The 16,495-nt window shown below is 37.5% G+C and overlaps 1 protein-coding gene across 1 annotated transcript in view; it reads left to right on the forward strand.

Moving 5' to 3' along the window:
* SUN3 (Sad1 and UNC84 domain containing 3) overlaps positions 1-13,046 on the forward strand; it is a 37,878-nt gene extending 24,832 nt beyond the window's left edge. Inside the window, exons 7-10 of the mRNA XM_036864325.1 lie at positions 357-472; positions 1,532-1,699; positions 11,658-11,750; positions 12,745-13,046. Coding sequence (XP_036720220.1) covers positions 357-472; positions 1,532-1,699; positions 11,658-11,750; positions 12,745-12,864 — 497 coding nt within the window. The 3' untranslated portion in view covers positions 12,865-13,046. The remainder of the gene's footprint in view (positions 1-356; positions 473-1,531; positions 1,700-11,657; positions 11,751-12,744) is intronic.
* The last annotated feature ends 3,449 nt before the right edge of the window (positions 13,047-16,495 follow it).

Below are 16,495 nucleotides of genomic sequence, written 5' to 3' on the forward strand. Positions count from 1 at the left end.
GGGCTTATTTATCACATGAGTTGTTGAAATATGGGGATCCATATGTCTCCTTAGCTAATAAACACAGTACACATAATACTTCCATGTCTAAATCAATTGCTCCAGATTTCAATTTTTTATTGTAATATCAGTTCCAGAAATTTTGTGAAACCACACAGAGCAAGCATGGTTTTCTCAAAGTGACAAAATTTCAGTGGTAGTGAAAGCTGAAAGTCATACTTTTCTTATCAGTTTCCTGGTATGCATTTTACCTTATTTGTAAGTTGCCCAGTAATAGTTTTCCAACAACATTAAAATCTAAATGGTGTTTTGAATTGTGTGATTTTTTAATTTTAAAAATTATTTTATAATTTCAGGAGCCTCTGTTCTTGAAGCTGGGACCTCAGAAAGTTACAAAAATAATAAAGCAAAACTCTACTGGCATGGGATTGGGTTCTTAAATTATGAAATGCCTCCAGATATCATTCTCCAGGTAAAAGCTAGATTTAAAATAACCTGTTTATATTTTAGTATTCTCTTCCTATTACTTATCATGAAAAATATTAATGTCTGAAATGGAAACAACTCTGAACTTGTCAGAGAAACTGAAACTGTCCTCTTGCATTTCTACAGTCATCAAACTACATGAAACACTTCCTACTTATGGGCAATGAACTATGATTAATTAATTAATTAATAATTATTTATTATTCTAAGATCAGTGAACTAGAGTATGTACTTCTCAAATAAAACATACACATTCCATATCTTTTCTTTAAGTTGATTCTGTGGTCTTCCTTTTCCACTGAAAACTTCAGTCACTCGACAAACACTTGTTGAAGATGCATGACCCCTAAGTGCAAGGACTGTGCCATGTGCTGTTCAGGCCAACACATTTTTATAAAGTCCAATTATAATAGGCGATATTTCCAAGTAAGATTTTCACTATCATTTCAGTTCAACTCAAAAGGCACTAGACACCAACTGACAGTACAGCTCTTCTTAACTATAACTACACACCTGAATTTATTTCCAGTTTAGAAATACCTTCAGGGGCAAATGTATAGATCTCACTCCAGAGTACAGTCTAGATCTAGAAAATGGTAGAAATCATCTTTCTTCCTTACCACCAGGAGAGCCTGCTTCGCTATCACCACCATTATCATCACCACTACTACCATCACCATCACCATTACCATCATCACCTGCCATCATCGTCACCACAGTGACTGCCACCACCCTCTTCATTACCACCACCAGCACTGTCTTCACCAGTGCCTTCACCGCTCATACCAACTAGCTGCCTGTAGCGACTTACAGTCTAGTTAGAGCAATAAAAGAAAACATACTCACGCAATAAAAGGCTCTGATTGACATCAGCACAACCAAAACTATGGGTGTCATGGAAGCTTTCCTGTTTGATACATCCCACACAGTGCCTTCATATTATAGGCATAAGCAAGTTCTTTGGTCAATAGTGATTAGCTGGCCAACATTGTAGGGGTGGATTTATATAAGCAGATAAAAGATTAATGCGGTGCTTTCTTTCCAGCCGGATGTCCACCCTGGGAAGTGCTGGGCCTTTCCAGGTTCCCAGGGCCATGCCCTAATCAAGCTTGCCAGGAAGATCATACCAACTGCTGTTACCATGGAGCACATCTCAGAGAAGGTGTCTCCCTCAGGAAACATCTCCAGCGCACCCAAGGAATTTTCTGTCTATGTGAGAAGCTGTCTAAATCTTCATTCAGAAGGGGTTATAGTAGGTGATTGGCTAGGAATTGGGAGCTGGGATCTCATCTGAACTGTGCAGCTAACCATTTGTATCACTGTGAGAAAATCACTTACTTCCTGGATCCTGTTTTGTCATCTACAAAGTAAGAGGGTTGGACCAGATGATTACTATTACTTAATTCTATTTTTTACTTTTATCAAAGTTATATGTGTATAATTTAAAAAGAAACGTTTCCATGTTTATAGGGAAACATGATTTCCCCTTGTCCCACTTCTCCCACCCCAATTTTTACTCTCTGGAAGCTTCCACTTGCAACAGTTTTAGCTGCTTATGTCATTACTGCCTTCATATTTGCTTTTACTGTTATTCCTTGATTTTTCAGTTTTGATTATTATCTACTGACTTCCTCTAATGGAAAATGGAGATTAGTTCTCTTCCATGCCTCTCCCATTCTCCCAAAATATTTATGTCTTAACTTAAAAAAAAACAAACAGGTTTATTGAGATATAATTCACACTCTGGGGGTTCAGTCATGTAAAGTGTACACTTAGTGGCTTTTGGTATATTCACAGAGTTGTGTAACCATCAACATGATCAATTTTAGAATATTTTTACTATTCTCCAAAGAAAGCCTGCACCCCTTAGCTGTCACTTCCCATCCCCCACCTCACTCCCCCAGCCGCTGACAACCACTAATCTACTTTGTAGCTGTAGGTTTCCCTATTTTGGATATTTTGTATAAAATGGAATCATATAATACGTGGTCTTTTGTTTTTTTGGTTTTTTAAATTTATTTGTTTTTGGCTGCGTTGGGTCTCTGTTGCTGTGTGCAGGCTTTCTCTAGTTGCAGCGAGCGGTGGCTTCTCTTTGTTGCGGAGCACGGGCTCTAGGCGCTCAGGGCTCAGTAGTTGTGGCTCGCTGGCTCTAGAGCGCAGGCTCAGTAGTTGTGGCGCACGGGCCCAGTTGCTTCGCGGCGGCATTTGGGATCTTCCCGGACCAGGGCTTGAACCCATGTGCCCTGCACTGGCAGGCGGATTCTTAACCACTGCACCACCAGGGAAGTCCTGGTCCTTTGTGAATGGCTTCTTTCACTCAGCATAAATTTTCCAAGGTTCATGTATGTTATAATGTGTCAGTACTTCATATTTTTAATCTCTGGATAATATTTTCTTATATGGATAGACCCCTTTTATTGATCCGTTAGTCAGTTGCTGGACATTTGAATGGATCCCACCCATTTGACTATTATGAATAAAGCTGCTGTGAGGAGCTGGGTACAAGGTTTTCTGTGGACCTCAGTCTTCATTTCTCTTGGGTTTGTGCCACAGAGTGGAATTGCTAGATCACATGATGAATCCGTGTTTCATGTGTGAGACACTGCCAGATGGCTTATCTCAGTTTCAATCCATAGCCAACGTTTTCATTGTGACTCTGTGAACAATATTGTTTTAGTTGAGTTATACAATGCACTGGAATACTATTTTCTTTACATGAAAATTTTGATATTCTTGAGGATAATTGCCTCATTTTAATTTAATTTGCTTAGTTATCTATATTTCTATCATGAAAACATTTCCAACCTCTTCTTCAGATGTGTAAATATCCTCCCATTCTGCCCATTCATGTCAGATACTTTATAAATAATTTCTTTTTTATTTTTTAAAGATATCCTCTGGAGCACTGCTCATCTGCTCCAAACTGGTTGCTGGCCAGGCCTGATGCACAACTGTTGTCAGGGGGTTTCATGTCCACATCCTGAGGATTTGACTTATCTATTTTTTTATTAACATCTTTATTGGAGTATAATTGCTTTACAATGGTGTGTTAGTTTCTGCTTTATAACAAAGTGAATCAGTTATACATATACATATGTCCCCATATCTCTTCCCTCTTGCGTCTCCCTCCCTCCCACCTTCCCTATCCCACCCCTCTAGGTGGTCACAAAGCACCGAGCTGATCTCCCTGTGCTATGCGACTGCTTCCCACTAGCTATATATTTTACATTTGGTAGTGTATATATGTCCATGCCACTCTCTCACTTTGTCACAGCTTCCCCTTCCCCCTCCCCTTACCCTCAAGTCCATTCTCTAGTAGGTCTGTGTCTTTATTCCCATCTTGCCCCTAGGTTCTTCATGACCATTTTTTTTTTTTTTTAGATTCCATATATATGTGTTAGCATACGGTATTTGTTTTTCTCTTTCTGACTTACTTCACTCTGTATGACAGACTCTAGGTCCATCCACCTCACTACAAATAACTCAATTTCGTTTCGTTTTATGGCTGAGTAATAGTCCATTGTATATATGTGCCACATCTTCTTTATCCATTCATCCAATGATGGACACTTAGGTTGCTTCCATGTCCTGGCTATTGTAAACAGAGCTGCAATGAACATTTTGGTACATGACTCTTTTTGAATTATGGTTTTCTCAGGGTATATGCTCAGTAGTGGGATTGCTGGGTCATATGGTAGTTCTATTTGTAGTTTTTTAAGGAACCTCCATACTGTTCTCCATAGTGGCTGTATCAATTTACATTCCCACCAACAGTGCAAGAGTGTTCCCTTCTCTCCACACCCTCTCCAGCATTTATTGTTTGTAGATTTTTTGATGATGGCCATTATGACTGGTGTGAGGTGATACCTCATTGTAGTTTTGTCTAATCTATTATTTTAAAAATCTTTTCTATCTTATTTTTCTTCTTTGTTTTCTGTTCCACCTTCTGGAATATTTTATCATTTATATTTTAAACCCTATGCTAAATTTTTCATTTCTGCTGTCATGATTATTCTAAGACTTTTTTTTCTATAAATACTCCTTTTTCTAGAGTCTATATGTTTTCCTATATTACTGGGTGCAATTACAGTTTTGCTCCATGTTTTTAGCTCCCTCACATTTTTACTCCCAAGTACCCCCTTTCCTATTTGTTAACAGGGGCTCCATGTTTCTTGTTAGTTGCTTTCCACATTTGTCTGGTGATGCTTGTCACATTTAAGAGCTGAACAGTCAAAAGCTGGCTTTTTCTGCACACATGAGAGGCAAGTCAACAGTGAGCTTCATGGCTAGATGGTCTGGTTGGAGACTGCAGAGTGTGGTATCCAGAAGTTTGACCCCAGGAATCCTGCAACCTTGTGTGGGGGTTTCAGCTTGGCCAATGTGCTGGGTGTGGAGGTGCACAGCCCACCATTCATGCAGAGGTTATACCTTCACCTCTTATTTTTGCCGGGTGCTCCTGAGGTCAGCTGTCCTAGACCTGGGAGGAAAAAGATAATCTCTTTCTGGACAAGGGCAGGGGTGATGACTAGGGTCTAACTGCTTCTTAAAAAGACAGTTAGCCCACTCTCAGATGTAGGGACCCCTCAACCTCATGCTGGGCCCCCAGCATGGCCCCAGCTCTGGCCCTTTCTGGGCCCTTGCAGTAAACATCAGCACCAGCATGCTGCTGATTCCCCCTACAGCCAGGGTAGCGTGAGTTTTCTCCAGGCCACTACACCAGTCACCATCTGGCTATCTCCACATGTTTTTCTCTCAGTGTCTGCTCCCGTGTTTTCCTCAGAGGTTTATGCCTTACTTCAATCCCTTCGTGTTCCTATCCAGAGGGGCGCTCAGAGTTAAACAAGGGTGCTCAGCCTGCCTTCTGTGTCATTCAAATGCCTTTAAATGACGTGGTCCTGGAGTTATAAAACACAGAGACTACTGTCCTTTGATGCAAGCCTGATGCCATCCAGTCAGTGTCTGCAGACACCTATAGTTGAGTTATGTTGGATTTGAGCAGAACAAACCCTATCTCACAAAAGTGTGCACAGTTGCTCATTATAGAGGGATTTTATGGATGAATCCTTCAGTCAAGAATCCTTTAGTAAGAAAAATTACTTCTCATTGTTTTTCTCTAATATTAGTGAATTTATAACCAAGTGAAATTAAAATAGAATGATAAAGAAGGTGGAAATAAAACTAGCATGCCTCTCAAAAGGTTGAAGGAACTATATGAGACTTATATATATATATATATATATATATATATATATATATCTCAAATGTGAAATATGTAAATTGATATGTCAATATATAGATAATGTATATATTATATATAATATATATTATATACAATAGAATATATTATATATAATTGAATATAATATATATTATATAAAATTGTTAGTGCATTATTTAGTCATGATGTATCCAATTCTTTTAATAAATTAATTGATAAATAGTTTAAATGTTGATATTATGATTTTCATTATATTGAATAAAATGACTGAACTCATGAAATCTTTATTTTGTTGTGTTACTATGATTCAAGGAACCTAACAATAAACTTTAGATTTACAAGGTAAATTAATTTCCACCAGTGTGCTCTCCTCTCAAAAATCTTCAATTTTAAAGGGTAGAGAGAAGCAAGAAGAACTACAATCCTGCAGCCTGTGGAACAAAAACCACATTCACAGAAAAATAGACAAGATGAAAAGGCAGAGGGCTATGTACCAGATGAAGGAACAAGATAAAACCCCAGAAAAACAACTTAATGAAGTGGAGATAGGCAACCTTCCAGAAAAAGAATTCAGAATAATGATAGTGAAGATGACCCAGGACCTCGGAAAAAGAATTGAGGAAAAGATCGAGAAGATGCAAGAAATGTATAAAAAAGACCTAGAAGAATTAAAGAACAAACAAACAGAGATGAACAATACAATAACTGAAATGAAAACTACACTAGAAGGAATCAGTAACAGAATAACTAAGGCAGAAGAACGGATAAGTGACCTGGAAGACAGAATCGTGGAATTCACTGCTGTGGAACAGAATAAAGACAAAAGAATGAAAAGAAATGAAGACAGCCTAAGAGACCTCTGGGACAACATTAAACACAACAACATTCGCAATATAGGGGTCCCAGAAAGAGAAGAGAGAGAGAAAGGACCAGAGAAAATATTTGAAGAGATTATAGCCGAAAACTTCCCTAACATGGGAAAGGAAATAGCCACCCAAGTCCAGGAAGTGCAGCGAGTCCCATACAGGATAAACCCAAGGAGAAACACGCCAAGACACATAGTAATCAAACTGGCAAAAAATAAAGACAAAGAAAAATTCTTGAAAGCAGCAAGGGAAAAATGACAAATAATACACAAGGGAACTCCCATAAGGTTAACAGCTGATTTCTCAGCAGAAACTCTACAAGCCAGAAGGGAGTGGCATGATATACTTAAAGTGATGAAAAGGAAGAACCTACAACCAAGATTACTCTACCTGGCAAGGATCTCATTCAGATTCGATGGAGAAATCAAAAGCTTTACAGACAAGCAAAAGCTAACAGAATTCAGCACCACCAAACCAGCTCTACAACAAATGCTAAAGGAACTTCTCTAAGTGGGAAACACAACAGAAGAAAAGGACCTACAAAAACAAACCCAAAACAATTAAGAAAATGGTCATAGGAACATACATATCGATAATTACCTTAAACATGAATGGATTAAATGCTCCAACCAAAAGACACAGGCTTGCTGAATGGATACAAAAACAAGACCCACATATATGCTGTCTACAAGAGACCTGCTTCAGACCTAGGGACACATACAGATTGAAAGTGAGGGGATGGAAAACGATATTTCATGCAAATGGAAATCAAAAGAAAGCTGGAGTAGCAATACTCATATCAGATAAAATAGACTTTAAAATAAAGAATGTTACAAAAGACAAGGAAGGACACTACATAACAATCAAGGGATCAATCCAAGAAGAAGATATAACAATTATAAATATATATGCACCCAACATAGGGGCACATCAATATGTAAGGCAACTGCTAACAGCTATAAAAGAGGAAATCGACAGTAACACAATAATAGTGGGGGACATTAACACGTCACTTACACCAATGGACAGATCATCCAAAATGAAAATAAATAAGGAAACAGAAGCTTTAAATGACACAATAGACCAGATAGATTTAATTTATATTTATAGGACATTCCATTCCAAAACAGCAAATTACACTTTCTTCTCAAGTGCGCACAGAACATTCTCCAGGATAGATCACATCTTGGGTCACAAATCAAACCTCAGTAAATTTAAGAAAACTGAAGTCATATCAAGCATCTTCTCTGACCACAACGCTATGAGATTAGAAATGAATTACGGGAAAAAAACGTAAAAAACACAATCACATGGAGGCTAAACAATACATTACTAAAGAACCAAGACATCACTGAGGAAATCAAAATGGAAATCAAAAAAATACCTAGAGACAAATGACAATGAAAACACGATGATCCAAAACCTATGGGATGCAGCAAAAGCCGTTCTAAGAGGGAAGTTTACAGCTATACAAGCCTACCTCAAGAAACAAGAAAAATCTCAAATAAACAATCTAACCTTACACCTAAAGGAGCTAGAGAAAGAAGAACAAACAAAACCCAAAGTTAGCAGAAGGAAAGAAATCATAAAGATCAGAGCAAAAATAAATGAAATAGAAACAAAGAAAACAATAGCACAGATCAATAAAACTAAAAGCTGGTTCTTTGAGAAGATAAACAAAATTGATAAACCATTAGCCAGACTCATCAAGAAAAAGAGGGAGAGGACTCAAATCAATAAAATTAGAAATGAAAAGGGAGAAGTTACAACAGACACCGCAGAAATACACAACATTCTAAGAGACTACTACAAGCAAGTCTATGCCAATAAAATGGACAACCTGGAAGAAATGGACAAATTCTTAGAAAGGTATAATCTTCCAAGACTGAACCAGGAAGAAATAGAAAATATGAACAGACAAATCACAAGTAATGAAATTGAAACTGTGATTAAAAATCTTCCAACAAACAAAAGCCCAGGACCAGATGGCTTCACAGGTGAATTCTATCAAACATTTAGAGAAGAGCTAACACCCATCCTTCTCAAACTCTCCCAAAAAATTACAGAGGAAGGAACACTCTGAAACTCATTCTATGAGGCCACCATCACCCTGATACCAAAACCAGACAAAGATACTACAAAGAAAGAAAATTACAGACCAATATCACTGATGAATATAGATGCAAAAATTCTCAACATAATACTAGCAAACAGAATCCAACAACACATTAAAAGGATCATACACCACAATCAAGTTGGATTTATCCCAGGGATGCAAGGATTCTTCAATATATGCAAATCAATCAATGTGATACACCATATTAAAAAATTGAAGAATAAAAACCATATGATCATCTCAATAGATGCAGAAAAAGCTTTTGACAAAATTCAACACCCATTTATGATAAAAACTCTCCAGAAAGTGGTCATAGAGGGAACCTACCTCAACATAATAAATGCCATATATGACAAACCCATATCAAACATCATTCTCAATGCAGAAAAACGGAAAGCATTTCCTCTAAGATCAAGAACAAGACAAGGATGTCCACTCTCACCACTATTATTCAACATAGTTTTGGAAGTCCTAGCCATGGCAATCAGAGAAGAAAAAGAAATAAAAGGAATACAAATTGGAAAAGAAGAAGTAAAACTGTCACTGTTTGCAGATGACATGATACTATACATGGAGAATCCTAAAGATGCCACCAGAAAACTACTAGAGCTAATCAATGAATTTGGTAAAGTTGCAGGATACAAAAGTAATGCACAGAAATCTCTTGCATTTCTATACACTAATGATGAAAAATCTGAAAGGGAAATTAAGGAAACACTCCCATTTACCACTGCAACAAGAAGAATAAAATACCTAGGAATAAACCTACCTAGGGAGACAAAAGACCTGTATGCAGAAAACTATAAGACACTGATGAAAGAAATTAAAGATAATACCAACAGATGGAGAGATATACCATGTTCTTGGACTGGAAGAATCAATATTGTGAAAATGACTATACTACCCAAAGCAATCTACAGATTCAATGCAATCCCTATCAAATTACCAAAGGCATTTTTTACAGAACTAGAACAAAAAATTCCACAATTTGTATGGAAACACAAAAGACCCCAAGTAGCCAATGCAGTCTTGAGGGAAAAAAACGGAGCTGGAGCAATCAGACTCCCTGACTTCAGACTACACTACAAAGCTACAGTAATCAAGACAATATGGTACTGGCACAAAAACAGAAACATAGATCAATGGAACAAGATAGAAAGCCCAGAGATAAACCCACGCACCTATGGTCACCTAATCTATGACAAAGGAGCCAAGGATATACAATGGAGAAAAGACAGCCTCTTCAACAAGTGATGCTGGGAAAACTGGACAGCTACATGTAAAAGAATGAAATTAGAACACTCCCTAACACCATACACAAAAATAAACTCAAAATGGATTAGAGACCTAAATGTAAGACCAGACACTATAAAACTCTTAGAGGAAAACATAGGAAGAATGCTCTTTGGCATAAATCACAGCAAGATCTTTTTTGATCCACCTCCTAGAGTAATGGAAATAAAAACAAAAATAAACAAATGGGACCTAATGAAACTTCAAAGCTTTTGCACAGCAAAGGAAACTATAAACAAGATGAAAAGACAACCCTCAGAATGGGAGAAAATATTTGCAAATGAATCATTGGACAAAGGATTAATTTCCAAAATATATAAACAGCTCTTGTGGCTCAATATTAAAAAAAGAAACAACTCAATCCAAAAATGGGCAGAGGACCTAAATAGACATTTCTCCAAAGAAGACATACAGATGGCCAAGAAGCACATGAAAAGCTGCTCAACATCACTAATTATTAGAGAAATGCAAATCAAAACTACAATGAGGTATCCCCTCACACCAGTTTGAATGGGCAGCATCAGAAAATCTAGAAGCAACAGATGCTGGAGAGGGTGTGGAGAAAAGGGAACCCTCTTGCACTGTTGGTGCAAATGTAAATTGATACAGCCACTATGGAGAACAGTATGGAGGTTCCTTAAAGAACTAAAAATAGAATTATCATATGACCCAGCAATCCCACTACTGGGCATATACCCTGAGAAAAACATAATTCAAAAAGACACATGCACCCCAATGTTCATTGCAGCACTATTTACAATAGCCAGGTCATGGAAGCAACCTAAATGCCCATCGACAGACGAATGGATGAAGAAGTGTGGTACATATACACAATGGAATATTACTCAGCCATAAAAAGGAACGAAATTGGGTCCTTTGTAGAGATGTGGATGGATCTGGAGACTGTCATACAGAGTGAAGTAATTCAGAAAGAGAAAAACAAATATCGTATATTAATGCATATATGTGGAAACTAGAAATGGTACAGATGAACCAGTTTGCCAAGCAGAAATTGAGACACAGAAGTAGAGGAAAAATATATGGACACCAATGAGGGAAAGCATGGCGGGGGGTGGGGGTGGTGGTGTGATAAATTGGGCGATTGGGATTGACATGTATACACTGATGTGTATAAAATGGATGACTAATAAGAAAAAAAAAATATTTGATAGTGGAAAACAATAAATAAATAAAATTTAGAGAAAGAAGGTCAAAAGCACAAGGGAAATTGCATACACAAATCAACAAAAGCTTACATTTTGGATGGAGCTATTTGTGTGATCAAAGTTTGGCAAACTGGTTAGGTTTCACGCATATTGGGTCAATATGGGGACTCATTTGGTGTTTATTTTATTCAATGTATAGCAAATACATTTATGAGGCCAAAGTCAATGCTGGAATTTGCTTTGTCATCTCTCTCTCTCACCTCTCTGTTTATCTCTCTATCTGAATCTATTCAGCCCTTTGATTAACCTGTTTCTTGCCTAAGGGTTCCCCCACCCGAGTTAAACACCTTTTGGGTTTATAGGGCAGTACTGGCACCTAGCATAGCGCTGTGCCCCGGGGGACACCCAAAGATGTCTGGAGAATCGTTGCTACTTGAACAGACACTTGCCTCCATTTACTGTAACTGAACACCCATTCATTACAACCTCTGTGTCTGTTGCTTTCTTTACAGGGCATCTCGAAACAATGTGAAGGAGAAGAAGTTTTCCTAGGTCAGTTTATATATAATAAAACAGGAACCACCGTTCAAACATTTGTGCTCCAGGTAATGAGACCCTTGGGAAAAGATAGGGTATCAGTGACTCCAACCCAGGGAGGGATTTGTTGGGATTGCTTGATGCAAAGTGGTGTGTGTGAGAATAATTATGACAAAAGTATGAGATAAGCAAGGCTTGTCTGAATTTCAATTCTTAGCTCCAATCATGTACATAAGTTTTAATGCAAAAAATAAGCAAATAAAAAAGTGGTTTCTAAGCCAAATTCTTCATCATTTGCTATCACTTTAATATATATATATATATATATATATATATATACTCTTTCTCAGTCCTTATCTTACTTATTAGATTCCCCTGATAAGATTAGGTGTGATGGTCACTATCATCTTCCTTCGGTAAAAGGGATGGGATGATGATGGTACAAAATGAGATGGTTGGGGGCAGAGAGGAACTTGGAGAGAATAAATATTTAATACCAGATAATATAAGTAACACTTCTCACCCTAACTCAATGGGGAAAGAATACCAACTGGTAACTTAGAAACCCTTGAAAGTCATTAGGGCATATGAAATATATTTCATCATTTCCCATTAGTCACAGGAAGTAATGAAGAGATGTTGAAGGCATCTCAAACCATGTAAAAACAAATGTGTTACTACACTTCTTGGCCAATGGTGAGAAAATCTAAGCTGAAAGCAGTATATTTGTCAGAAATGAATGTACTTGTAGAGTTTCACATTCAGTTGTATACCCACATCCCTCCCTGGGGCAGCCAACAAGGAGCACCACGGAGGCGGGACAAGGCAGTGAGAGGCCTTGGCGTATAGACCACCATGTTATCTCCCTCCCCTGTATTTGCCTTTTTATGAGCTCTTTACTTACAGTAGCTCATTACACCATCCATTAGACTGGTACTTGAAAGTACTTGACTTAAGAAGGAAAGACAGTGTTTTAATTTTTTATTACATCAGCATGACTTAGGGTTCTTTGAGAAGGTTTAATTTATAAGACATTAATTTCAATCTTTTCTGTATTTTCAGCATGAAGTTTCTGAATTCTTATTATGTGTGAAACTTAAAATCCTTAGTAATTGGGGACACCCGAAGTATACTTGTTTATATAGATTCAGGGTTCATGGCACCCCAAGAGATGACACCTAGAAGAACTGGTGCAGAAGGCCATGACCACAGGTCCAAAATATTCAAGTGATTCCCTTAGATTACACCACACCTATAGGAATCAAAAATCAGGAGTGAGAAAGAAACCTCCAAGTGGTTCCTACCTGCCAGTAAAAAGTGAATGAATTTTACTAATAAAAAATATGAAAGTAAATTCAATCTCTCTGTGTTACTGTGCTTTTAAAAAAAAAAAAATTTAGCTTCAGGGCATGTGGGATCTTAGTTCCCCAACCAGGGATCGAACCCACACCCCCTGCAGTGGAAGCACAGAGTCTTAACCACTGGACCGCTAGGGAAGTCCCATGTTAGTGTAGCTTCTGAGGATGAATCATGTTGTTGAAGCACTGAAAAATGAGTTTGCATTTAGAAGAAGAGGTATTTTTCAACAGTCTTTCACATAATAGCATCTTTGCCTTCATTTATTATTCATCCATACCAGGAATGGATGTTTGCTGTTACCACTGTTATTTAACACTGATCTGGATACACTCTCAGTGCAATTAGGGAAGCTAATAAAATTAGAGGTAAAAATTAGTGAGGAAGTCTGACCGTGACTAATTTGCAGATGACTTGATGAATTCCTTGAAATGCAATAAATTCGATTGAAAAATACATTACAAACACAGATGGAGACAAAATTATCATATATAAATCAAAATCATTCATAAATGCAAACCACAACCAGTAAAAGGATATAATTTACAAAAGCCACAAGAAAGATTTTAAAAAATCAAATGAAAGAATTAAACTGTATGAAGAGCCAATGAAAGAGAAGTGGATAATGAAAAAAAGACTTCAATAAATGGAAAGACATAACTCATCTGTGGATACAAAAACTTCACTGTCAAGAAGTCAGTTCTCTCTAAATTGATCTACAAATTCAATTTGATCTCAATTAAAAGCCAGAAAAAAAATTATGGTATTTATGAGGCAATTATGGAATATTAAGGAATTGTTTTTAAAAACAATATTTAGGTTATTACGGTATTATGATTTTGTTACAACAAAGAATTCTTATCACTTAGATTTATAATATATATTTTAAAATTTACAAATGAAATGATATACCTGGGATATGTTTCAAAATAATATAGGAGGAAATGGGTGAGAGAATCAATGAAAAAGATTGGTCATGAAATGATCACTGAAGTCAGGTGTTGGTCCACAAGGTTTCACTTAATACTATTCTGTCTACATTTATATATGTTTGACATTTTCAGTTTTAGAAAGGTTTAAAAAGATTAAAACACATATGCATAAGAAACCAAAGGGTTGTGTTTTCAACCAAACTGACTCTAAAGTTTCCATGGAAATATAAACTTAGTGAGAAGCTAGGAAACCCCTGAAATAAAGACAATCAACAAAGGGAAATAGCTCTAAGACTGTTGTACTGTGATTTACAGTAAGAAATAAACATTTGTTTTTCTTCCCAGTTTATGGTGCAGAGCTCCTAAAACCCTTGGAATTTCCTAAGCGTAAGAGTGATCAAGGTGTCTTTTGTTGTGTCAGTGAGGTGACTTTTGGAAAGGATGGGGGCTGGTTGCCAGGAGAACCAACCACTGAATAGAGGGTTGGAAATTTCAGTCTCAACCCTTGACATCTGGGGACAGGAGAGGAGCTGGACGCTGAATTGAATGCCAAAGGCCAGTGATTAAATCAAATCAATCATGCTTATGTAAGACACCTTCATAAAAATCCAAAAGGATGGGGTTTGGAGAGTTTCCGGTTTGGTGAACCCATGGAGATTAGGGAAGAGTGGCCAGCTCTGAGGCAGTAGGGAAGCTTTGAGCCCCTTCATCATGCCTTGCTCTATTCATTGCTTCCATTTGGCTGTTCCTGAGTTACATCCTTTTATAATAAGCCAGTGAGTAAAATGTTTCTCTTGCAACTAGTAAGTAATGTAACTAGTAATGATTCTCTTGAGTTCTGTGAGTGGCTCTGGCAAAACATTCAAATCCAAGGAGGGGATCATGGTACCCCAATTCACAGCCAGTTGATCAGAAGCACAGGTGACATCTGGACGGTGACCATCATCTGAACAGGGGGGGCCAGTCTTGTGGGACCTGTGGGGTCTGATGCTCTCTCCAGGTAGGTAGTGTCAGACTTGAATCATAGGACACCCAGCTGGTCTTGGAGAATTTCTTGGGGTGGGGGAGAAAGCCCCACACATTGGAATTGGTGTCCCAGAATTATTAATGACATAGATATAAATAATTTAAACCGTGTGACACTGGAACATTGATGGACCAATGGAACAAACAAAAAACTCTGTTTCTGATATTCAGAAATAGATTAATATCTATGTCGGAACATAGTATATATGATAAAGGTGGCATCTCAAAAGGGATGGGAAAAAACAAATGGCTTGGAACAATTATCTCCTCGTTAAGAAAAGAACATTGCATCCATACTTCTCGGTGTGCAACATGATGAATTCCCAATATGGGAAAAGATTTACAGGTGTAACAAAACCATAAAAAAAATAAAAGTATAACAAGAAAACTTGGAAAAACTCCCGTATGGCATTGGATAGAGGAACACCTTTCTGAATATGACTCAGACTTCAGGAGTCACAAAAGAAAAAAAAAATAAGTTCTACTACATCAAAACGAAACACAGGAGCCACCCAACAAACGTGGGTCTTCCCCCCTCCTGGGTGGAGGAGCCCCCTCCTCAGAGCCCCAGCCCCAAGCACTGTACCTGACACTTCTAACAGGCTCCACAGATGTCAATTTTTTTAATTATAAAATGTATTGAAGTATTTTTCCTTTAACATCTAAAAGATGAGAAGAGTCTTTGAAGAACTGTTTAAGCAAAACCCACCCTTAAACTAGTATAATTCTCGAAAGACATTCACTCATGCCACCTCTGCAGTATGCTTTCCCTCATTTTACAGTTTTCCAATGTAAAAGAAAAAAAAAAAGACAAATATTGCCCATCAGGACTGATGCAGGACCTCTGAGCTATGCCAGTATCTTTCCCCTTGGGTAATTTTTCCAACATTAACTGTTAACTACAGGACTGCAAATAGCCTTCCCCTGGGACTGTAGGGGGAAGCAGGCACCTGACAGACACTGGCAGATGCAGCTTTGGGTGACAGCTACTAAATGCATGATACTTGTCTAGGTGGAGTTTACCATCTCTGCAGCTATAAAAAGGTTAGTTCCTTACTTCCAACTCCACACCCTGACTGATGTTTTGTATGCTTCACTCATTGTATTTCCGTTTTCAAGATAAGGGCATTTCCTTGCACAATAAACAAACATAATGAATAACATCAACACTGCTTCCCGGATCTTTTAATCATATACATTAGAAGACTATGTATTAGCTAGACCAACAGCAATATGACTATACATTGCATTAGAAAACTCAGTACCACACAGGCTTCTAGAGAGCTCTGGTGACCTCATTCCTTGCCTTCAAAACGTCTGGAAGAAATGTAGGGAAGTAGTGTCAATATATTTAATTATCAATACTGAAATTATTGAATTATTATTTTTTTCTAAGAAGCATGCAAAAAGTCCATTTTTATTGATTTATAATCATATTATCATATGGATTATGACCTTTATAAATAAAGATGGATCCAGGATGGCATGCCTCTCTGAGA

The sequence above is a fragment of the Balaenoptera musculus genome, chromosome 9 (genome assembly GCF_009873245.2).
Source record: "Balaenoptera musculus isolate JJ_BM4_2016_0621 chromosome 9, mBalMus1.pri.v3, whole genome shotgun sequence".
In the NCBI taxonomy this organism is placed as follows: Eukaryota; Metazoa; Chordata; class Mammalia; order Artiodactyla; family Balaenopteridae; genus Balaenoptera; species Balaenoptera musculus.